Here is a 24610-nt window from a genome sequence, read left to right as displayed (position 1 = left end):
GACTCTCTGTTCCCTCTCGACTCTCCTACTCTCCTACTCCCTGGACTGACGAACACGGTCACTTATATCAGCCCCGTGGCTTCGCCCTCTCATCTTTGACCCCCTCCCTTCGACCTTTCACCTCGCTCCCCATTGGCCCGAGAAAAAGTGGGCGTGAATGCTTTTTGATCCATAAATTTGCATATATCGATCGCCCTCCAACGCCCTGGAGGCGGGGCCAAATCGCCCCTCGCTCACCGATTGGACGGCAAAAAGTGGGCGTGTGTCGTTTTTGATCCGTTTTTGAAGCACAAAATCCGTGATTTTGTACACGCTGTTCGGCGCGCGCCCTGCACGAGTCCAACACCGGTACCCACAGGCGGCGCAAGAACGGTGGCGATGCGACGGTTGCGAGGTGTGACGTGAAGGTCGTGGCGGTTGTGGTGAAGCGGCGTTGTGGTTGGTGGTTGATGTTGTGGTTGTGGTGGTTATCATGGCGGTTGGTCCAAAATAAAGATAGCAAAAGAAAAACGGCTATCCTGAAGAGTCGCAGCACGCATAAATGACATGTATTCCCACTAGACAACGGGTTTGGGCCTAACTACACATGTACTTACCGAGATACCTCACCTAAGGGACCTGAATGGTGGTTTGCGAATTTGGTAACCACAACACTACCCCCTCCCCTTTTTACAGACTCGTCCCGAGTCGTCAAATTTTCGTGTGCCATCATGTGTAGTTTTCCCCTAGTACATTTTACCTACGGATCCCTGAGTGCGACATTCATGGTATTCGTGTCCCCAAAATAAATAACCTGAGGGCTGCGTAACTACCTAAACAAACTCACTCGCACGGACGACTTAAACAAAATTGCCGGCGCTAGACAAACATGCCGGGGGCGCACTCATATTTACAGTACATCTTAACCTTAACTTACAAATTTTACACTAAACCATGGCCCAGGATCATTGAACTCTGCAAAAAGAAAGCAGTTAGCAGGGAGCCAGGCTGCCCACATGCAGTCTCTGGCTCAAACAATGCAGGTGACAGGGAACGTGGCTGGCTGCTCACACGCAGTCCAAGGCCTTCCTTTTTGAACTGAACGCAGTGAACCACAACGGTGCATGGGCTGCACAAACGCAGTCTCCGTGCCAGCTCAAGTGGCACACGCAATGAGCACAACGCATGGATGGATGGACACAAACACGGTGCACGGGCCGCCACTGCAGGCCCGTGTTGTAGCTGCCAACAGGGCAGTTCTCGCAGCTTGCAAACTGTTGCCTTGCGGATCCTGGCGCACATGGAAATGAACAGGGGGGGCAAAGCAAAAATTGAACGGGGCTGGTGAACATGGGCAGTGGGCATGGCATGGCAAAGGCAGCAGGCAAACTCAGCCCGCAGAATAAGGCCGCTGCAGGCAAACACAGCCTGCAGATGAACTGGCCGGCACAGGCCTTGAAGAAAAAAACAGCCAGCCGGTGAAGTGGCCGGCACAGGCCTTGCAGCACACAGCCAGCAGATGAAGCTGGCCAGTCTTTGCCGTTCAGTGGAGGTTGGTGGAGGGAGTGCGGTGGTGCTGGCCACTTGGAAGGCGGGCTCGGACCTACCTACCTGTCTCCCTCCCAACTATCGCCTTTGCCTGTCACTGTCTATACCCACTCCCTTAATTTGTCAAACCCCAATTTAGCCCCAACTTTTTTTTTTTTTTACTTCCCCACTATAAATCGTGCCCTAACCCCCTTTATCGTCCTTGTTCGGCTAACCTATCCTGTCACCTAGCCTACTCCCAACCCCTACGTTCCCTTCCCGGAGGGGAACAAGGGAGAGCTAACGTCCTGTGCCGAGGCCCAACGAAGCCTCAGAATGGCCTCCCCAGAGTTCGGCGATCTATAACCAAAGTGGGTCCAGCGGCCCACAACGACAGCGAGGGGATGGATGGTGCGGAGGGGTACACTTCCTAATCTACCCTAACCATTTAACTGTTAAACTACCCCGGGGCTTTCACCAAGCGCCTCTCGCTTAAACTATTGGTTCTAACAACCCAGATTCCCGTCGCCTGTGTTGGTGTCCTCACAATTTCGGGCCTCACCCCCCAATTTTCTCTCCGTGCCCTCACACGGTCTCCTGGCTAGGACACGTGGCTCCCTTTGGCAGGCACGACCCTCTGCCGAATCTCCCGCTATGGCACCCCGGGCACTACACTGCCTCCGAGCCTACCAGCTCCCTAACACCGGGGAGTGCCCCCCATGGCACCTCCCCTGAAACGCACACGTGGCAGGCCGGCCTCCCGGGCCCCTTTCCGAGGGTCACCCATGCCCACAACACTGCCCACGCGGCTAATGGCGCCCCGGGCCCCCGCACCAAGCAGGCGCACCCGTGCCCACTACTCTATCCCGGCCCCCCATGGGCCCATGGCCTACCGCGGCCGACTAGCCTGGTGCCCGGGGTACCCACTCAGCGATACTCACCTTTCGCAGCCACGCTCCCAAGCCCGTCAACAGGGCTCCTGCACCCCTCCAAATGGGTTTCGAGCCTACTTTCCCACCAACAACAAAACGACCTCCATTTTTCAATTTGACTAACCCAACTAACTCACTTTATACTGACCCCGGGGTCCCTTGGGCGGGAGTCACTCCTCCCCCCAATCACTCATCGCACCATGCATTCCCCATTCACTCCACTCACACAGACCCGCTGGCCTCACTCACTCAACAAGTACTCACCTCACAACTCACCAACACACACACACACCGCTGAACTCTGCCATCCTTCTATCTACATCCCCTAACTCGTGCTCCCACGTCGTCCCTTAAACTATAGCACGTTCCATTTAACACTACGTAGCTAAGCTACGTCCCCTCTACACATTCATAAGTCTGTCCATGTCCTCAAAATAAATCATTTTATTTCCCAACCTAAATCTGGCTACAATCCCTCTAACTAATCCATTCCACGGACTCCATGAGGACTTACCCCTGCCCCATGAAGTCGGTCTAACTAAGCTAACCCTTCCCCCTAACTAGTTTCCATCCTGTGCCCAGGGTTAAGGGGGTCTTCCACCCCTTACCCAGGAATCCTTTGCACCTGAAAGTGAGGCTTGCTTTTTTTTCTTTTCATGCGCAGCACCTGCGCGGCAACTCAGAGCTCGCGCACTTTGCACCTGCCCGTGACGTCATGCAGCTGCACGTGTTCCTCGTCCCTCCTTGGACGGGACCATCCGGCAGAGATACCCCTCCTGCCGGATTCCAACCCCACGTGCAGCCATGGCGTCACCGTGCGCATAAAAAAACACAAGCCCCACGTCTCGAGGGGTTCCCCACGCGAACACATGTGCTTTGCCCGTTGGAGCTTAACACACACGATCGCGTGGAGAACCCGTCCGGTCCAAATCCGTTTACATGCCTAAACTTTGTCCGTCCGCGGGATCGGCAAATCCACCGCGTGCGTTTCCGGACCGGGACTTCACTCTCGCAAGCGAGCACGTGGCGGTCTCGTGCGTTGCACAGCACGGACCTCGTGCTCGCGGCTGGGTGAACCCGGCACGGTCCACGAAATAGCTACAGCCGCTACTCGGCTTTCTTTCTTCACATGTCGCCGTCGTCGCCTCCATTCCACCCACGCATACCTGCGTGTTACGACGCACACAGTCCACACCATCACATTCACACGGGGAGACGCGGCTGCGTGCTCCCGCATGCCAACCGACATCTCCCTCACATACCGCTCTCTCACACACACGGTCTCCCTTGCACAAACCATACCACTCACACGTGCCTCACTACTCACACAAACCATACTACTCACACACGCGGGGGAACTCAACTGCTGTGCCTCATCCACACTCCGTGCCTCACTCACACACGCGGGGGCACTCACCCGCGGTACCTCACTCATACACACGGCGACACTCAAACACGCGGTCTCTTCCACACACCGTGCCCCACTCATACACGCGGGGGCACTCACCCGCGGTGCCTCACTCATACTGGCCGTTTCATCCACACCCGGCGTGCTGGGAAGCACGCACTCTGGCACCATCGCCACCACACCACTCACACACGGGGTCGCTTCCACACACGGGGCCTCATCCACACCTTGCACCACACACACAGGGACAACTACACTGGGGATTCGTGTCCTCACAAGGGTCTCCGGGGCTTCTATACCCCCCAAGCTCTCCGTGCACCTGTCCACAGCACCCGTCCCCTCAACCTCGCAAAGCACGACCGAACTCACCTGGTCGTGACTCACCTCAAGGGGGCAGACTCCCTCCCCTCGTTCCTGGAGGAGGCCATCCAGGTGCTCGCACTGGGTCCCTACACGCTCCGCGAGCTCAACCTCACTATCCTCCACTACCTCCGTGTGTGTGTGCGCGTCACTTACCCCGTCTTCATCGTGTTGTCTCTCCTCTATTTTTCTGTCTCCCGTGTCTCTATACATTTATAAGTTTCTGTCGTCGTCACCTCGTGTCTCGTCTCACACGTTTTGGTCTCCCCATTTAATTTTTCCCTTTTGGTCACCGTCGATTCCTCTGTCACGACCCTCGCCCAACACGCCCCCCGAATTATTTTTTTACCCGCCTCCACCACGGGCCTGTCAGCAGCTGCACCCCCTTCCAGCTCGTTTGCTCCCACACGTGGAGTCGCCATTCCCAGCTCCTTGGTCACGGCCTTCATGCCCGCCTGCAGGCTTCGGCCCATGTTCTGCGTCTCACCCCGCAGCTTTTTAGTTTCTTCCTTCATATTTGTTTCCATTTTTTGTGTATTCGCATCCATCTTTTGTGTATACGCATCCATCCTTTGTGTATACGCATCCATCTTTTGTGCATCCGCATCCATCCTCGCTGTCATAGCCGCCAGCATGGCGAATAGCTGGGCCATGTCGGGTGTGCTTGGGTGAGCCGTTTCGGCAGGGATCGTGGAAGGGTTTTGGTGGAGGGGGGGAGGGGAGGTGTCATACACTGCGGCCGCTGCCGCACCTATTTCGGGCTCTGGGTTCAGTTGGACGAGTTCATGTTCCTGCACGGGCATTCCATCCTGGGCCATGGATTCTACACATTCTACATCCATTTCTAATACCCCCGGCTCCCGCTCGCCTTGAGACGCCATCTTGCTTCTCGTGAAGGGTTAATTTCGCTCGCTCGTAATTTGGAGGGAATCGGGGGTCGCTTCTCTCACCCCTGGACCGATTCCCGTGAATTTAGCCGGAGACAGGAGAGCCCGTTTTCCTGTTCTCCGATACCAGTGCCGCGAGGAGGGCGATGAATTTGTATCCCACTCCTGACACCAGTGTTGCGGATTCGCGCCCGCCGGCGTGCTGACGGCCACGTAACTCGAATCGCGGCACGTCGCCCACCGGACGGACAATCCAGTCGTGACCCTCTCGGACTAACGCCGGGAACCAGTCACGGGTGGACCTTTCGGTCTCACCGCGATCGAGCCAATCAGCCCCCGCGTGGGATAGGGTTGCTCGCCAAATTCGACCTACCTAAGTACCCACGCGGAGGGTAGACCGGGCGATCGCACCTCGCCGTAGGTCGACTTCGGACACGGGCCACTTAAGCGACCCGTTCCGTACTATCGGGATAACCGAGCGGTGTTATTCGTCGACCTCGACGGTTCGATTAATTATCGGGCGTATTCAGCCCACTACCAACCCTTTACGTGAAGCAAGATGAGGATTCAATAGAGGAAAAGACGAAGCGAAGCGGGAAACAGTTCAACACAAAGCACATTTATTCGCGATGAACGGAAAGCACACATATTCAATTCCACCAAAAACACACAGAAAAGAAAAACACAATGCAATTTACACAAAAAGCAAATGCGACAATGCAGATCTACTACCGATTACGCGAGCACACGGCAACACTTATACAATTTTACTTCACAGACGGCGCCGACAACACATACCCAAAACCAAGGAAAAAAGAACACCCTCAAAGATGAGGCGGGCCTGAGGCCGAGACCGGGTCGGGCCTACCCGTCTGGTGATGAGACGCGGAGCGGCGATGGTGCCTCAACTCCGCGGGCCTCGCGGGCAGTGTCTGGTAGGGGGTGGGAAAGGGGCCCCCTTGGTCGCACTATCTCAGCGCGGGGGGAAACAGGAGGGGGTTGCTGATGCTCGGGGTATAGAGGATTTTTATTGCCCCGCAACGAGCGTCTCCACCTCGGCCAGGTCGCACTGTCGGCCTCCCTGGGGTGCAGCTCCCTGCACGACGCGAGCACCCCCTCGTCTGCCCTCGCCGCCTCTCCACAGCTCCGTCCCCTCCGTTCCGACTCCAATGCACACGACGACCAGCTCCTTCTTGCCAACTCCACCGCCCGCGAAGTCTTGACTCTCTGTTCTTGACTCTCCTACTCCCTGGACTGACGAACACGGTTGCTTTTTATCAGCCCCGTAGCTTCCCCCTCTCATCTTTGACCCCCTCCCTTCGACCTTTCACCTCGCTCCCCATTGGCCCGAGAAAAAGTGGGCGTGAATGCTTTTTGATCCATAAATTTGCATATATCGATCGCCCTCCAACGCCCTGGGGGCGGGGCCAATTCGCCCCTCACTCACCGATTGGACGGCAAAAAGTGGGCGTGTGTCGTTTTTGATCCGTTTTTGAAGCACAAAATCCGTGATTTTGTACACGCTGTTCGGCGCGCGCCCTGCACGAGTCCAACACCGGTACCCACAGGCGGCGCAAGAACGGTGGCGATGCGACGGTTGCGAGGTGTGACGTGAAGGTCGTGGCGGTTGTGGTGAAGCGGCGTTGTGGTTGGTGGTTGATGTTGTGACTGGTGGTGGTAATCATGGCGGTTGGTCCAAAATAAAGATAGCAAAAGAAAAACGGCTATCCTGAAGAGTCGCAGCACGCATAAATGACATGTATTCCCACTAGACAACGGGTTTGGGCCTAACTACACATGTACTTACCGAGATACCTCACCTAAGGGACCTGAATGGTGGTTTGCGAATTTGGTAACCACAACACTACCCCCTCCCCTTTTTACAGACTCGTCCCGAGTCGTCAAATTTTCGTGTGCCATCATGTGTAGTTTTCCCCTAGTACATTTTACCTACGGATCCCTGAGTGCGACATTCATGGTATTCGTGTCCCCAAAATAAATAACCTGAGGGCTGCGTAACTATCTAAACAAACTCACTCACACGGACGACTTAAATAAAATTGCCGGCGCTAGACAGACATGCCGGTGGGCGCACTCATATTTACAGTACATCTTACCTTAACTTACAAATTTTACACTAAACCATGGCCCAGGATCAATGAACTCTGCAAAAGAAAAGCAGTTAGCAGGGAGCCAGGCTGCTCGCATGCAGTCTCTGGCTCAAACAATGCAGGTGACAGGGAACGTGGCTGGCTGCTCACACGCAGTCCAAGGCCTTCCCTTTTGAACTGAACGCAGTGAACCACAACGGTGCATGGGCTGCACAACGCAGTCTCCGTGCCAGCTCAAGTGGCACACGCAATGAGCACAACGAATGGATGGGTGAACACAAACACGGTGCACGGGCCGCCACTGCAGGCCCGTGTTGTAGCTGCCAACAGGGCAGTTCTCGCAGCTTGCAAACTGTTGGTTTTACGATCCTGGCGCACATGGAAATGAACAGGGGGGGCAAAGCAAAAATTGAACGGGGCTGGTGAACGTGGGCAGTGGGCAGTGGGCATGGCATGGCAAAGGCAAGCAGGCAAACACAGCCCGCAGAAGAAGGCCGCTGCAGGCAAACACAGCTGCAGATGATCCGGCCGGCACAGGCCTTGCAGCACAGCAGCTACAGATGAAGTTAGCCGGCCTCTGCCTTGCAGCAAAACACGGCCAGCCGATGAAGTTGGCCGGCCTCCGCCTTGAAGCAAAACACGGCCAGCCGATGAAGTTGGCCAGCTTTTGCCGTTCAGTGGAGGTTGGTGGAGGGAGTGCGGTGGTGCTGGCCACTTGGAAGGCGGGCTCGGACTTACCTACCTGTCTCCCTCCCAACCTATCACCCTTTGCCTGTCACTGTACATACCCACTCCCTTAATTTGTCAAACCCCAATTTAGCCCCAACTTATTTTTTTGTTGTTTTTATTTTTACTTCCCCTCTATAAATCGTCCCCTAACCCCCTTTATCGTCTTTGTTCGGCTAACCTATCCTGTCACCTTGCCTACTCCCAACCCCTACGTTCCCTTCCCGGAGGGGGATAAGGGAGAGCTAACGTCCTGTGTCGAGGCCCAATTCAAGCCTCAGAATGGCCTCCCCAGAGTTCGGCGATCTAACCCAAAGTGGGTCCAGCGGCCCACAACGACAGCGAGGGGATGGATGGTGCGGAGGGGTACATCTCCTAATCTACCCTAACCATTTAACTGTTAAACTACCCCGGGGCTTTCAACAAGCGCCTCTCGCTTAAACTATTGGTTCTATAAACCCAGATTCCCGTCGCCTGTGTTGGTGTCCTCACAATTTCGGGCCTCGCCCCCCAATTTTCTCTCCGTGCCCTCACACGGTCTCCTGGCTGGGACACGTGGCTCCCTTTGGCAGGCACGACCCTCTGCCGAATCTCCCGCTATGGCACCCCCGGGCACTACACTGCCTCCGAGCCTACCAGCTCCCTAACACCGGGGAGTGCCCCCATGGCACCTCCCCTGAAACGCACACGTGGCAGGCCGGCCTCCCGGGCCCCTTTCCGAGGGTCACCCGTGCCCACAACACTGCCCACGCGGCTAATGGCGCCCGGGCCCCCGCACCAAGCAGGCGCACCCGTGCCCACTACTCTATCCCGGCCCCCCATGGGCCCATGGCCTACCGCGGCCGACTAGCCTGGTGCCCGGGGTACCCACTCAGCGATACTCACCTTTCGCAGCCATGCTCCCAAGCCCGTCAACAGGGCTCCTGCACCCTCCAAATGGGTCTCGAGCCTACTTTCCCACCAACAACAAAACGACCTCCATTTTTCAATTTGACTAACCCAGCTAACTCACTTTACTCTGACCCCGGGGTCCCTTGGGCGGGAGTCACTCCTCCCCCCAATCACTCATCGCACCATGCATTCCCCATTCACTCCATACACACAGACCCGCTGGCCTCACTCACTCACCAAGCACATGCTTCCACTTCACTCACCAACTCTTCAACACACACACCACTGAACTCTGCCATCCTTCTAACTACATCCCCTAACTAACTCGTGCTCCCACGTCGTCCCTTAAACTACAGCACGTTCCTTTTAACACTACGTAGCTAAGCTACGTCCCCTCTACACACTCACAAGTCTGTCACTGTCTCAAATGTAATCCCATTTATCAATTTCCCATTTCCCCAACCTAAAGCTCACTAAATCCCTCTAACTGATCCATTCCACGGACTCCATGAGGACTTACCCCTGCCCCATGAAGTCGGTCTAACTAAGCTAACCCTTCCCCCTAACTAGTTTCCATCCTGTGCCCAGGGTCAAGGGGGTCTTCCACCCTTTGCCCAGGAATCCTGTGCACCCGAAAGTGAGGCTTGTTTTTTTTTTTTTATGCGCAGCACCTGCGCAGCAACTCAGAGCTCGCGCACTTTACACCTGCCCGTGACGTCATGCAGCTGCACGTGTTCCTCGTCCCTCCTTGGACGGTACCATCCGGCAGAGATACCCCTCCTGCCGGATTCCAACCACACGTGCAGCCATGACGTCACCGTGCGCAAAAAAAAAAACACAAGCCCCACGTCTCGAGGGGTTCTCCACGCGAACACATGTGCTTTGCCCGTTGGAGCTTAACACACACGATCGCGTGGAGAACCCGTCCGGTCCAAATCCATTTACCTGCCTAAACTTTGTCCGTCCGCGGGATCGGCAAATCCACCGCGTGCGTTTCCGGACCGGGACTTCACTCTCGCAAGCGAGCACGTGGTGGTCTCGTGCGTTGCACAGCACGAACCTCGTGCTCACTGCTGGGTGAACCCGGCACGGTCCCCGAAACAACTACAGCCGCTACTCGGCTTTCTTTTCTCACATGTCGCCGTCTCCGTCTCCATTCCACCCACGCATACCTGCGTGTTACGACGCACACAGTCCACTCCATCACATTCACACCGGGAGACGCGGCTGCGTGCTCCCGCATGCCAACCGACATCTCCCTCACATACCGCTCTCTCACACACACGGTCTCCCTTGCACACAGCGACCTTGCACACGGCCGTTTACTCACGCATGCGGGGGCACTCACCCGCGGTGCCTCATCCACACACCGTGCCCCACTCATACACGCGGGGGCACTCAACCGCGGTGCCTCATCCACACTGGCCGTTTCATCCACACACACGGCCTCACTCGCACACGGTGCCTCATCCACACACGGCGTGCTGGGAAGCACGCACTCCGGCACCATCGCCACCACACCACTCACACACGGGGACGCACTCACACCTTGCACCACACACACAGGGACAACCACACTGGGGATTCGTGTCCCCACAAGGGTCTCCGGGGCCTCTACACCCCCCAAGCTCTCCGTGCACCCGTCCACAGCACTCGTCCCCTCAACCTCGCAAAACACGACCGAACTCACCTGGTCGTGACTCACCTCAAGGGGGCATACTCCCTCCCCTCGTTCCTGGAGGAGGCCATCCAGGTGCTCGCACTGGGTCTCTACACGCTCCGCGAGCTCACCCCCATTGTCCTCCACTACCTCCGTGTGTGTGGGCGCGTCACTTACCCCGTCCTCACCGTGCAGTCTCTCCTCTATCGTTCCCTTCCCGGCTACCGTCACTGCCAACTCTTCACCCTTTACCTCCCTTGTCTCAACTATTATTATTTCCTTTGTCGTCACCTCGTGTCTCGTCTCACACGTTTTGGTCTCTCCATTTAATTTTTCCCTCTTGGTCACCGTCGATTCCTCTGTCACGACCCTCGTCCAACACGCCCCCCGAATTATTTTTTTACCCGCCTCCACCGCGGGCCTGTCAGCCGTTGCACCCCCTTCCAGCTCGTTTGCTTCCACACGTGGAGTCGCCATTCCCAGCTCCCCGGTCACGGCCTTCATGCCCGCCTGCAGGCATCGGCCCATGTTCTGCGTCTCACCCCGTAGCTCTTTCATTTCTTTTTTTATGTTTGTTTCCATTCCGTTCATTTGTTGTGTATTCGCATCCAATTTTTGTGTATTCGCATCCATCTTCGTTTTCATTTCATTTGTATTTGTATCCATCTTTTCTGTCATTGCCGCCAGCATGGCGCATAACTGGGCCATGTCGGATGCACTCAGGTGAGCCGTTCCGGCAGGGATCGGGGAAGGGTTTTGGTGGAGAGGGGGGGGAGGTGTCATACACTGCGGCCGCACCTATTTCGGGCTCTGGGTTCAGTTGGGCGAGTCCGTGTTCCTGCACAATCAACATTTCCTGCACGGGGATTCCATCCTGGACCATGGATCCTACATTACTACACATATACATTTCTAATACCCCCGGCTCCCGCTCGTCTTGAGACGCCATCTTGCTTCTCTTAAAGGGTTAATTTCGCTCGCTCGTAATTTGGAGGGAATCGGGGGTCGCTTCTCTCACCCCTGGACCGATTCCCGTGAATTTCGCTGGAGACAGGAGAGCCCGTTGTCCCGTTCTCCAATACCAGTGCCGCGAGGAGGGCGATGAATTTGTATCGCACGACCTGACACCAGTGTTACGGATTCGCGCCCGCCGGCGTGCTGACGGCCACGTAACTCGAATCGCGGCACGTCGCCCACCGGACGGACAATCCAGTCGTGACCCTCTCGGACTAACGCCGGGAACCAGTCACGGGTGGACCTTTCGGTCTCACCGCGATCGAGCCAATCAGCCCCCGCGTGGGATAGGGTTGCTCGCCGAATTCGACCTACCTAAGTACCCACGCGGAGGGTAGACCGGGCGATCGCACCTCGCCGCAGGTCGACTTCGGACACGGGCCACTTAAGCGACCCGTTCCGTACTATCAGAATAACCGAGCGGTGTTATCGTCGACCTCGACGGTTCGATTAATTATCGGGCGTATTCAGCCCACTACCAACCCTTTACGTGAAGCAAGATGGGGATTCAATAGAGGAAAAGACGAAGCGAAGCGGGAGAACAGTTCAATAATAAAGCACATTTATTCGCGCTGAACGGAAAGCACACATATTCAATTCCACCAAAAGCACACAGAAAAGACACAATTCAATTTACACAAAAAGCAAATGCAAAAGCGAAGACACAATGCAGAGCTAATACCGACTACCAAGCACTACGGCAACACTTATACAATTTTACTTCACAGACGGCGCCGACAACACATACCCAAAACCAAGGAAAAGAATACCCTCAAGGATGAGGCGGGCCTGAGGCCGAGACCGGGTCGGCCTACCCGTCTGGTGATGAGACGCGGAGCGGCGATGGCGCCCCAACCCCGCGGGCCTCGCGGGCAGTGTCTGGTAGGGGGTGGGAAAGGGGCCCCCTTGGTCGCACTATCTCAGCGCGGGGGAAACAGGAGGGGGTTGCTGATGCTCGGGGTATAGAGGATTTTTATTGTCCCGCGACGAGCGTCTCCACCTCGGCCAGGTCGCGCTGTCGGCCTCCCTGGGGAGCAGCTCCCTGCACGACGCGAGCACCCCCTCGTCTGCCCCCGCCGCCTCTCCACAGCTCCGTCCCCTCCGTTCCGACTCCAACGCACACGACGACCAGCTCCTTCTTGCCAACTCCACCGCCCGCGAAGTCTTGACTCTCTGTTCCCTCTCGACTCTCCGACTCTCCGACTCTCCTACTCTCCTACTCTCCTACTCTCCTACTCTCCTACTCTCCTACTCTCCTACTCTCCTACTCCCTGGACTGACGAACACGGTCACTTATATCAGCCCCGTGGCTTCGTCCTCTCATCTTTGACCCCCTCCCTTCGACCTTTCACCTCGCTCCCCATTGGCCCGAGAAAAAGTGGGCGTGAATGCTTTTTGATCCATAAATTTGCATATATCAATCGCCCTCCAACGCCCTGGAGGCGGGGCCAAATCTCCCCTCGCTCACCGATTGGACGGCAAAAAGTGGGCGTGTGTCGTTTTTGATCCGTTTTTGAAGCACAAAATCCGTGATTTTGTACACGCTGTTCGGCGCGCGCCCTGCACGAGTCCAACACCGGTACCCACAGGCGGCGCAAGAACGGTGGCGATGCGACGGTTGCGAGGTGTGACGTGAAGGTCGTGGCGGTTGTGGTGAAGCGGCGTTGTGGTTGGTGGTTGATGTTGTGGTTGTGGTGGTTATCATGGCGGTTGGTCCAAAATAAAGATAGCAAAAGAAAAACGGCTATCCTGAAGAGTCGCAGCACGCATAAATGACATGTATTCCCACTAGACAACGGGTTTGGGCCTAACTACACATGTACTTACCGAGATACCTCACCTAAGGGACCTGAATGGTGGTTTGCGAATTTGGTAACCACAACAATATATATATATATATATATACATATATGTGTATATGTATATATGTATATAAAAAAATACATATATATGTATATATGTGTATATGTATATATGTATATATGCGAGTAAAAAGGGGAGGGGGTCGTGTTGTGGTTGACGAAATTCGCAAACTACCATTCAGGTCCCTTAGGTGAGATATCTCTGTAAGTATATGTGTAGTTAGGCCCAAACCCGTTGTTTAGAGGGAATAAATGTCATTCATTCGGGCTGCGACCCTTCTAGATAGCCGTTTTTCTTTTACTATCTTTATTTTGGACCAGCCGCCATTACTACCATTACTACCACCACCAACCACGTCTCAACAGCCATCACACAACAACCACCAGCCGCAACGCCACTTCACGACAACAACAACAACGCCAACAGCCACGACCCTTGCCGTCACATCTCACTCTCGCAACCATCGCATCACCGTCATTCCCGCGCCGCTTGTGGGCACCGATACTGGACTCGTGCAGGGCGCGCACCGAGCAGCGGGTGCAGAAACACCAGCCTTTCCGAAGAAATCGGATCAAAAACGACTCACGCCCACTTCTGTTCCGTCCTATCAGCGAGCATGGGGCGATTTGGCCCCGCCTTCAGGTGCGTCGGAGTAATATCGCTATATGCAGATTCATGGATCAAAAAGCATTCACGCCCACTTTTCCTCTGTCTAATGGGGAGCCAGCGAGAGGTAAAGAGTCGAAGGTGAAGGAGCGAAGCCACGGGGGCTATAAAGGGCCGCGTTCGCTCGCCAAGGCAGTTGAGTCGAGTTGAGTTGGGAAGAGTTGGAAGGAGTTGAGTTGGGAGTTGGTGGAGTCCAGTTGAGTTGGGAGTTGGTGGAGTCCAGTTGAGTTGGGAAGAGTCAGTCAAGAGAAGAGTCGGAGAAAGCAGTTGGACGGAGCTGTGGAGAGTGGGAGAGTTGGAGAGGTGGCAGCGGCGAAGGCAGTCGAGGGGGCGCTCATGTCAGAGTCGGGGAGCTGCGGAGAGGGGAGGCCGATAACGCGACCGAGGTCGCGGTGGAGACGCTCGTCACGGGACCCGAACCAGCGAGATATCCTCATCCCCCCGAGCATCAACAACCCCCTCCTGTTTCCCCCCGCGCTGAGATAGTGTGAGAAGGGGGCCCCGTTCCCACCCCATTTCCAGGCAGTGCCAGCGAGGCCCGCGGAGTCGGGGCGCCACCGCCATTTTGCGGCTCATCACCAGACGGGTAGGCTCGACGCGGTCTCGGCCCCAGGCCCGTCTGCCCCCCTCATCGTTGAGGGTGGTCCCTTTTTCTTTTGCTTTGAGTATATGTGTTGTCGGCGCCGTCTGTGAAGTAAAACTGTATAAGTGTTGCCGTGTGCTCGATAGTCGGTGGTAGATCTGCATTGTGTTTTGCTTTTACATTTGCTTTTTGTGCATTATTGTGTGTTTCTTCTTCTTTTACATTTGCTTTTGGTGTATAATTGTATATGTGTGCTATCTGTGTGCCATCGCGAAATAAATGTGCTCTATGTTGAACTGTTTCTCCCGTTTCGCTTCGTCTTTTCTCTAATTGAATCTCCATCTTACTTCACGTAAAGGGTTGGTCGTGGGCTAAAACGCCCGATAATTAATCGAACCGTCCAGGTTGACGATAACACCGCTCGGTTATCCCGATAGTACAGAACGGGTCGCTTAAAGTGGCCCGTGTCTGAAGTCGACCTGCGGCGAGGTGCGATCGCCCGGTCTACCCTCCGTGTGGGTACTTAGGTAGGTCGAATTTGGCGAGCAACCCTATCCCACGCGGGGGGCCGATTGGCACGATCGTGGTGAGGCCGAAAGGCCCACCCGTGACTAGTTCCCGGCGTTAGTCCGAGAGGGTCACGACGGGATTGTCCGTCCGGTGGGCGACGTGCCGCGATTCGAGTTACATGGCCGTTCGCACGCTGGTGGGCGCGAATCCGCAACAATATATACATATATATATATATATATATATATATATATATATATATATATATATATATATATATATATATATATATATATATATATATATATATACGTGGGGTTGGCTCAGCCTGCCATCCTTCCAAGGTCGGCAAAATGAGTACCAGCTTGCTGGGATGATTGAGCCATTTGAATATCCAGTGTCGGAGTGGCAACCTGTCCAGGATTGTGCCCAATAGCCCAGCAGACTGCTTTGGCAGCACCGATGCTCTGTCCAGAGTATGGTCCCAATAGATGGATGGATCATGAATATCAATATTATTTATAGAGTATCATGGATATTGATATAGTCCAGGCATTATGTATAATTACCTCAAACAAATTGCCACAAAAGCTCTCTCACTTGCATCATTCCTAAGAAGGTGTCCTCTATTTAAAAAAAAGTCTTAAGAAACGTTGTGAGGGCAAAGTCCTGAAATCAGTAATTTTTTTTATTTTTGGATTGCAGGACAGCATATGAAGGTAACCTGCTTAATCTCGATTCACTGTGTTCTTCTTGCACTGATACAACTGTACTTCTGACAGTCCCAATTAGCCAATGCTTCAGGAGATGCTGATGTCCTCATTGTGGAATGAGACAATGCTCTGGAGTCTGCTACGGTCACCAACAGTGTGCTGGTCGGCGATGAATAACACAGACATCCTTGTCCGTATGTGCTACCATGCAAGCTTGAAGTCTCATGACATGTTCTTCCACACAGAGCCTAAGAAGAAATCAAAGAACAAGGTCTGAACAGTTTGATCCAGACAAATGGAAGCACATTCTCTTCCTCCATGCTGTCCTCGGATGTGACACATCTCGCCTCTATGGGATCGGGACAGGAGCTTCCCTCAATAAATTTAAGACAAGCAGTCACTTCCGTGAGGAAGCCAAGATATTTGATGCACAGTAAGCTTCGACCGATGATGATGTACCTGCAGGAGAGAAAGCCTTGGTGATCCTTTGCAATGGAAAACCCAGCGAAAATGTAGACTCTCTGCTGCACAAGCGGTTATGTGAGAAGGTAGCTTCCAGCACATCTCACGTTCAACCACAGAGCTTACCACCTACATCGGTAGCAGCAAGATACCACAGCCTCCATAAGTAATTTTGGGTTCAAGAGTGTAAGGGATCTGGGGATGGAGTCCTTCCAAAAGAACGGGGATGGTGGGAAACAGATGAGGGGCTTGCCTCTCCAGACAGACCGAGCTCCTGCTCTTGAGGAGCTGCTGCCAGTCATCATGTGCAACTGTCAGACCGACTGCAGCAGCTTGAGGTGCATATGCAAGAAACACAACGTTCAGTGTACTCCTGCTTGTGGAAACTGCAGAGGATCTGATTGTACAAACACAACACAGCTGGCATTTGGTGAAGATGAAGATGATGACATTGTTAGCTTCTGAATGCATCTTGTACATCAACACAGGTTAACTATGGTGGGGAGATGGGTCTAAAGAGTATTAGGGGTCTCAAAGGGCTTTCGGGGTCTCAAGAGCTGTTTTAGGGTTTTAGCTTTTTTTAAGGGTCTCAAGAGCTTTCTAAGGGGTCTTAGGGTCTTCATGGTCTTTGTGGTCTTCGGGTTGTAAAGGGTCTAAAGGGTCTTGAAGGGTTTTCTGTAATTCATCCACATGCTCACATTCACATGCTCACATGTATGGACAAACAGACACGAACAAACAAAGGACCCAAATGCAACACCCTCTCCTCTGGCGAGGTTAATAACACCAATTATAAAAGCATGATATGAATGTTATGACACAACAATATTAAAACTAATAATATCCCCCCTCCCAAAGGGGTCTTTCCTCCCTGGACAAACGCTGTGTTAAGGTATATAGGGTGTCCCAAAAATATATACAACTTTTAAAATGCTTCGTTTGATCCTAACAAAGCAGTAATTTTGTCACTAATGCTTCATTTCTGGTTGCAGAGACTCTGAAGTTTATTTTTATACCAAGCAAGCACCAGAAAAATGCCAAGACTGACCGTACAACAACGGACGAAAATTGTTGAACTTTGGTACCAGACGAAAAGTGTCATACAGGTGCAACGTCTGTACTCGAGACATTTCGGTATCCATTTGTGCCATGCACCAAACTTTCGGACAATAAAGTGCACCATCGCAAAGTTTACCAATGTGGGAACCATCTGTGACCTTCACAAGGGTCACAGTGGTCGGAAGAGGACAGGTCATAGTGAAGAAAATGTGGAAATGGTGAGACAGGCGGTCGTTCAGAGTCCAAAAAAATTGATTCGACGACTTTCTGCTGAGACAAACATTCATAAGAGCACCGTTCAGAGGATCCCTCCCCAAGACATTCATGCCTTTCCATATAAAATTCAAATGGAAACGGTGCTTACTGATCAACAGAAACGCAAACGACTAAATTTTGCAAATTGGTTCACTGGAAAGTTGGAGGAAGATGCAGACTTCCTCAAAAAAACTTCACATGACGGACGAATGTCATGCTCACTTATCCAGGGAGGTAAACAAGCAAAACTTTCGGTATTGGGGAACTGAAAATCCTGGTAATGCATCAACTGAACTGGTGCCTCGATCTGTTCTCAAAGTCACCATGTGGGTGGCGGTTGGTTGGTATGGGATAATTGGTCCATACTTCTTTGAAGATGACCAGGGACGCACTTGCACGGTAAACCAGAGGAACTATCGCGAAATGATTCAGGAATTCTATCTGCCTGAGCTACGTACTCAGGCCCGTAGGAGAAACAACCTGATCCAGATGAGAACCCAGTGGTTCCAGCAGGATGGGGCACCGCCCCATACAGCCAGGGAAACAAGGCGTTTTCTCAACCAACATTTTGAGGGCCAGTTTATCTCCCTCTACGAAGACGTTGAGTGGCCACCATATTCCCCTGACCTTACTCCTCCAGACTTCTTCTTGTGGGGGTATCTCAAGGACAGGATCTATGGAAACCCTAGGTCTCAGACTCTTGATCAGCTGAAGGAAAACATCCACCGAGAAATCCAGAACATTCCTCAGGAAACGTTTCCCAAAGTGATGGAGAACATGACAACGTGTTTGCAGGCAGTGATCGGACAACGTGGAGCCTACGTCGAACATGTGGTCTAAAAGAAAACGACGATTCTATACCAAAATTTAAATTTTGGTGGCAATTTTAACAATTGGTACAATAAACTTTAACCTTTCAGCTTTCTATCCAGCCATATATCTTTTTTAAAAATATAGGTTATGACCATCCTCTTTGGAGATGAAAAGTTGGATATTTTTTTGTGACACCCTGTATAAATACTTTATCGCGGAATTTTGTGGGGCACCTCTACGGGAAGTAAGAAATATAAACCACAAACACATATGATTACCTTTTGAGAAAATCTATGCTTCTCTTGCATAATATAACATGTACAAGTTCACTGTCAACTTCTCTGCAGACTCTGTTGTGTTCTGAAACCTCTCAGTATAGTATTGTGAAGGTTCTCAGTATTATGCCTTCAGTTTGGTATTATGTTTTACCACCACTCGTCCTGCCAGTTGGTGGTGTTCAATTGCTGTTTTCATTTTTTTAATTCGTTTGTGAAATGGCAATCTGCAATAATTGCAACTGGTCTTCAGTCTTTTATTTCATCAATTTTCACATGATTATGCAAGCATCATTCCAAACTCGTTGACCTTTGTCATGACTAGCATTCCTAAGTCGTTGACCCACCCCCTGGGTCGGTCAAGTTTGTGCATTACTTGCTGAAAAATGTATTGTCTGTGCTTTGCAAGAAGACCGTATACAGTATATGTTTGCGTGGTGTGCGACTAAAGGGTTCTAGTTGGTCTAAAGGTCTAAAGCAGTGTTTCTCATGGTGGGGCGCGGCAATATTTTGGTGGGGCATGAGGATTCAGAATTAATGAATTAATATAAGATCGCTTTCGAGAGAAAGAGAGAGAGAAAGCGAAGAAAAATCGACTGGAAATCACGAAACATGGTGATTTAAGGCTGAAACTGACAAAATTGGTTCCTCGAATGAAACAAATCTGCAACCAGCGTCAAGGGCAGGGCTCCCATTGAAGTGAGTAGCAATTGAATACAATTTGCAATAAAGTTTTAATAAAGCCTTTTGAATACATATTGTATTATATACTGTGATGTCTCCAATCATGGTGGGGCATATGATTTTTTTGAAAATCAAAGCGGGGCGTGGGACAAAAAGGTTGAGAAACGCTGGTCGAAAGGGTGTGTTCCAATAGTATTTAAGGTATAAGGCATTGTCCTTCTAATCTAATAAAGGGTCTAATCTTCTAATAAACCTTCTAATAAAGGGTCTAATCTCTCAACCACCCCCCCCAACCCCCATCCCTTCCTGATCCTCACCTGGTTTGGTTGAGTCCACCTTTACGTTAGATTTCTTTACGTAATAAAACAATTAATATTTTATATATTTTTAAATTCTGGGTTGCGTGCACTAGCCCAGAGACAAAGTAACTTCCTCGCGTTGGAATCACCATCATGGATTCAGCAGTTATTGAGGTAGGTCGGGCTAACGTTTTACATTGTTTTTAGAGGGGAAGAATCAGAAGAAGTACAATTTGGTGTTTTAGTTATCTCCCGATGTGGGACTTTAGCGATGTATTCTGGAGTCTTTTTAAGTCTTGGTCATTGAGAGTTATTGAGGGAAAGGAGGCTTTTGGACAGGAAGTTCTCTCTGAAAGCAAATGTCCTTTTTTAAATGAAAATTGCCCCAAACAAGGCAGAAAGCCACTCTAAGTAAGGGCCTAGAAGCTATAGGTAAGTGGCTGAGGATCTGAAAGGGGAGCCCAAACGCAAGTTTTTTTTTCCTAAAAACCATTGAGAATTATTAGTCACGGTCTAATTTGAAGGGAGAATTAAAAAAAAAAACATTTTGCCAATCACAAAGTGTCGAAAAAGCCCAAGACTTACTTGGTGTCGATTTTCGATTTCGCCTGTGATGTCACACCATGATCTCACCTTGATCCAAATGGCGGTTTTACATCGAGAAACAGGGCATGTCGAGCTCTGATTCCGATACTAATTCCACCGTCATTGACAAAACTGATGGTTCTCAGAATGTTGAAACTGATCAGTGGGATTTTGAAGAAACTATTGAAGACAAAATTAGTGATTTTATTTTTATTCTTTATATTTTTTGTATACCTTGTCGAGGCTCATGTGAGAGCTAACACACAACGCACAGCAAGGGAGGCATGAGACAAGAGGGGCGGGAGTGGGAAGGACAAAACAATGGGGAACAGAGACATTAGGAGATCTGTGGAAGGGAAAGGGATGGGACGGGGAACACAGGGCTAAACAAGATGGACATTACAGGACTTTCAGGACGGAAAGCAGGGAATTTGAAAGAGGAGGGCTTGGATGGATAATGAATGGTGGGAGAAAGGTGAGGGGGGAGTTTTTGAGAGAGGTGAGAGGAAGGCTTGGAGGAAGAAGAGTGGGATGGTTGCTTTGAGAGTGAGGGGTGAGAGGGGTGAGTTGGCACAGAAGTTGGAAAAAAAGAATGGTTAATGGAAAGTGAACATTCATAGCAAACTGTTTTTTTTTTTTTAAGTTTTAGGTCAGATGCAATTTAACACATTTCTTGATGGATGCAATAAAGGCGAATTCAGAGAATGGAGAGAAGAAACGCTGTAACAGTTGGATTTTTTAGGCAAGGTATGAACGAGAGGTCGAATTGAGAGAAGTCTGTTAAAATAGCAGAAGAGTAGTGCATTATGATACAGTAGAGTACCACACGTGTGAAAGAGGAAGATGAAGCATTATAAGAGATCGTTTTTATTATTATTATTATTAATGTTTGAGAGAGTTTTCAACAGATTCGGTCATGGAAGTGTTGTAGAAAAAATTGAGGAAGAAGAAGAAGAGGAGGAGGAAGAAGAAGAAGAGGAGAAGGAAGAAGAGGATGATGAAGAAGAAGAAGAAGAATCGAGACTCGTGAGTGTGCAAGGAGAAAGGACGGTTTTTTGGGGGGGGGTTAAGATAAGAAATAGTGATTAGTGGGAGGGATGGAGGACGTTAGGAAAGTGGGGAAGATATAAATTGAAGGTGATGGGGAAAAAACAAATAAACATGATCGTACACTGAGGAGAAACAAAGGGTAGGCCTCAAGCCTCAATGGTAGGCCTCAAGCACCCGGTAAGACAAGGTCGATGAAATCTCACAAAATAGCATGATTTTTGAAACAAAACCGAACTAGGAACACACAGTAACATGTAGGTGAGAAAATAAACAGTTAAAACGGGACTGTTAACAACCGGAAACTTCACTTTGAGATCGTCAGCAGAGAGCCCTGAAGGAGACCTGCCGACACTCCAAACCCAGAACCGGAAGTCAATGGATGGAAACGCTTTCAGGGGAATTGTGGAGCCGAATCGTTTTGAGCATTGTGCGAGGGATTTAGAGGAAGAAGGTGAAAGTGAAGATGGAAGTGTTAAAAAGATCAAAATGTCAGTTGCATGTTAACTCAACTCAGTAGGGTTTGATATTCGTTCTCGGTAGGGTAGGGTGTGATGATAGGTAGGGTTTGACGGTTTATAAGGGAGGGATTTGGGATTAATTGATAAATTGGTTTATAAATTACTTGAGCAGAAAACCCATCATCGCTCAACAGCACGGACATTGCCCAGGCACACAAGGACACCGTGGACAAAATGGGTGACAAATACTTTGTTCCACCATCATAGGCTGATCAGGTGTCTTGTATGTTATGGGATCATCCCATTTCATACTTTCCCGGGACGCCATTTGTGTCCATGTCGTGTCCCACTGTCATGTCCGTGAGGTGTCGATGTACCTTCCCAGTGTATGGGGGATTGTGGACGGGGGCAAAGGACGATGGAGGAGGGGGGAGGGTGTGGGATGTTGGTGGGTATTGTGGGGGGGATGGGGGGGGGTGGTGGGTATTGTGAGGGTGATTGTTGATGGGTGAGGGATGATGGTGGGTATTGTGATGATGATGGGTAATGAGGGATTGTGGAGGGGAGTGGTGGTGGTGGGGGCAGAGGGGTGAAGGGAGGAGGGACCCTGAAAGATTTAGCGTCCTTGGTCAAATCCTCTCGGAGTAGTAGATGATGTATACAAACTCTCTCCACTACAGATGGTGGTTCATTTTTTTTTGTAGAAATTTATGTTGATAATAGATAATTATTTTTTCCGGTGCTCTTATGATAACTGCCGGGCAATGGCAACAGGTGTTTGATTCATCGCTCAAATCGCCCGTGTACATGTATGTGCCGGTAGCTGGGTAGAGATGGTGTTACAGTTTCGAGCAACAGCCGTTTCTTCCACTTAGTAATGGGGATGGCACCGTCTCTCAATCGTGGTGGATAATCACAAGATCGAGCCATCTCTGTTGTTCCATAACATGCTCCGAGCACACAAGCAAACATTTTCTCGGCCCAATCCACACTCGGTTATTTCAGACAAGCCTCGTCCAATTTCTGGCAAAGTTAAGGTGTTTCGGCCATTGGTGTTGTATGAAGCCATCTCGGTTTGGATTACGACAACCACCAAGGACGCATCAACTCAGCATATTTGTGGAAAATTGAAAATTATTTGCCAATCGAGTTAAACCGTCCCGCGATATAACCCATAAACAGCGCAGATATGATGGTCTACCTCCTGGTGCGACGTCGCAGCTAATCTGAAGAAGAATAAGATTGACTTGTAGTCACAAATTTACCCACTTTTGTAATTCGAAAATTGGACATCTCCATTAAATAGCACATCTCCACGGCTAGAACTACTTCCATAGTACAGCAACTATCAGGGATGCCTCTTCATAGTAGTTATACCCAGGGCCGCCGAGAGGCCGGAAATACTAAGTGTAGGGCCTCCTTCAATGTTGTTTTTTTAACAACCTATACAGAGTTTTTCATATTTTCGTCATCAGAAACACATGCCGTGTTTAAGGGAAATTGGGGTGTTTGTTATTTATTCCTACATGCAGATTTGTTGAACACACTTCATCCGGATGGGGTGTGGCCAACACTGCTGTGTTCATTCATGTCATCACTGCCACTGTGATGATGTAAATCGTTCCCACACTCACAGTGGTATATTTTACGAGGGAAGGTGTCACTGTCAATGGCAATGGCATACTGGGGAATCACCCTGAGTGGCTTGGAGGGAGACACAAAACAAAGCAGCCTCAGGTGTTTTATCATCACAAACAATCATAATATGGAAAAAAAAACAAATTGAAGGAATAATTACAGGCTCCTATTAGGTCTGGGCCCACAAGTCAGGGGCCAAATAATCCACACTATTCCATGCTGCCTGGATTTGTCTGGACAGCATGGCCATGGTCACAGCACCAATCAGTCCCGATGGACTGGCCCACTCTCTCGTCTCTGTCTCTCTGTTACTCTCGTGGCCCTGGCTTCAGGAATGTGTGGGTACACCATCTTGGATGTGGCGGATCTCTGGGTCGCTCTTTTGAGATCGATCGGCTGTCTCCGTGCTATACAACAACCACAACAACAACTTCCGTGGCCCCAACTGATCCCACCTTCTTGGGTTTTTCACATGGGTAGTTAGATATCATATGGATATTATGAGCAACATATTCCTGAACTATAACTTATCAAAAGTAGGTATAATTTCGGATGTTTTGTACAAACCCTTTGCCCGTTCAGCGTTCTCATGCAAACTTCCGGCTCGTGCTACCCATATCCCAGGTTAAAATCCCATATACCATGTGAACTTGTCCAATGCCTATCAATATCCTGATAGTGATTTAAAAAGTAAAACGATGTCACAGAGTGTACTTTTGTAAATGTATTTATATAATTCTGAAAACAAACCCTCTCGCTGCAGGAAGGAGCGAGTACATCGACGAGTGCAGCACAAATCAATCCAGAAACCCTGATTCGGGCTTTCCTATATTAAAACAAAAAATGTCTACAGTTTGTCTGCACATCCACCAATGCACAACTGTTATTTAGAACAGACAATAAAATAGCATTTCCAACCAAAGTGCAGCAACAGGTTGGTAATAACTTACTGTGAGCCGAGAGCAGGTCCGGGTTACACCAGTACGAAACACCGTCCGTATAAACGTCCAAGTCCATGAAACAATGGATAGAATACTCTGGGAGGAGAAAGGAGGGAAGACAGAACGCGAGAAGCACCTGTTAAAGCCAAAACTACGTCTAACCCGAAATAAGAAATAAAATGTTCACATGTTGGTTTACATGGGCAGCAGGTACAACTCGACCACCTGCAATGCATGTTTGGCGTTCCCATCTGAGCACTT

The 24610-nt window shown here is 50.8% G+C and overlaps 1 protein-coding gene across 4 annotated transcripts in view; it reads right to left on the bottom strand.

Annotated features, from left to right (window-relative positions):
* Positions 1 to 24610, bottom strand: part of LOC147016339 (uncharacterized) — a 46563-nt gene that overhangs the window by 5134 nt on the left and 16819 nt on the right. For 2 of the 4 annotated variants that reach the window (XR_015049026.1, XM_085844934.1), the window contains exon 6: positions 24359 to 24445. Coding sequence is in view for 2 of the 4 variants with exons in the window: in XM_085844934.1 (XP_085701060.1) it covers positions 24359 to 24445 (87 nt within the window). In the remaining 2 variants the exon portion in view is untranslated. Of the gene's footprint in view, positions 1 to 24158; positions 24235 to 24358; positions 24446 to 24610 lie in introns of those variants that run through there. The other 2 variants (XM_085844935.1, XR_015049025.1) reach the window with 2 other exon arrangements.

The sequence above is a fragment of the Eptatretus burgeri genome, chromosome 11 (assembly GCF_056783735.1).
Source record: "Eptatretus burgeri isolate ZD-2024b chromosome 11, Ebu_testis_v1, whole genome shotgun sequence".
Classification (NCBI taxonomy): Eukaryota; Metazoa; Chordata; class Myxini; order Myxiniformes; family Myxinidae; genus Eptatretus; species Eptatretus burgeri.
This window is presented reverse-complemented; position numbering and strand designations above follow the sequence as displayed.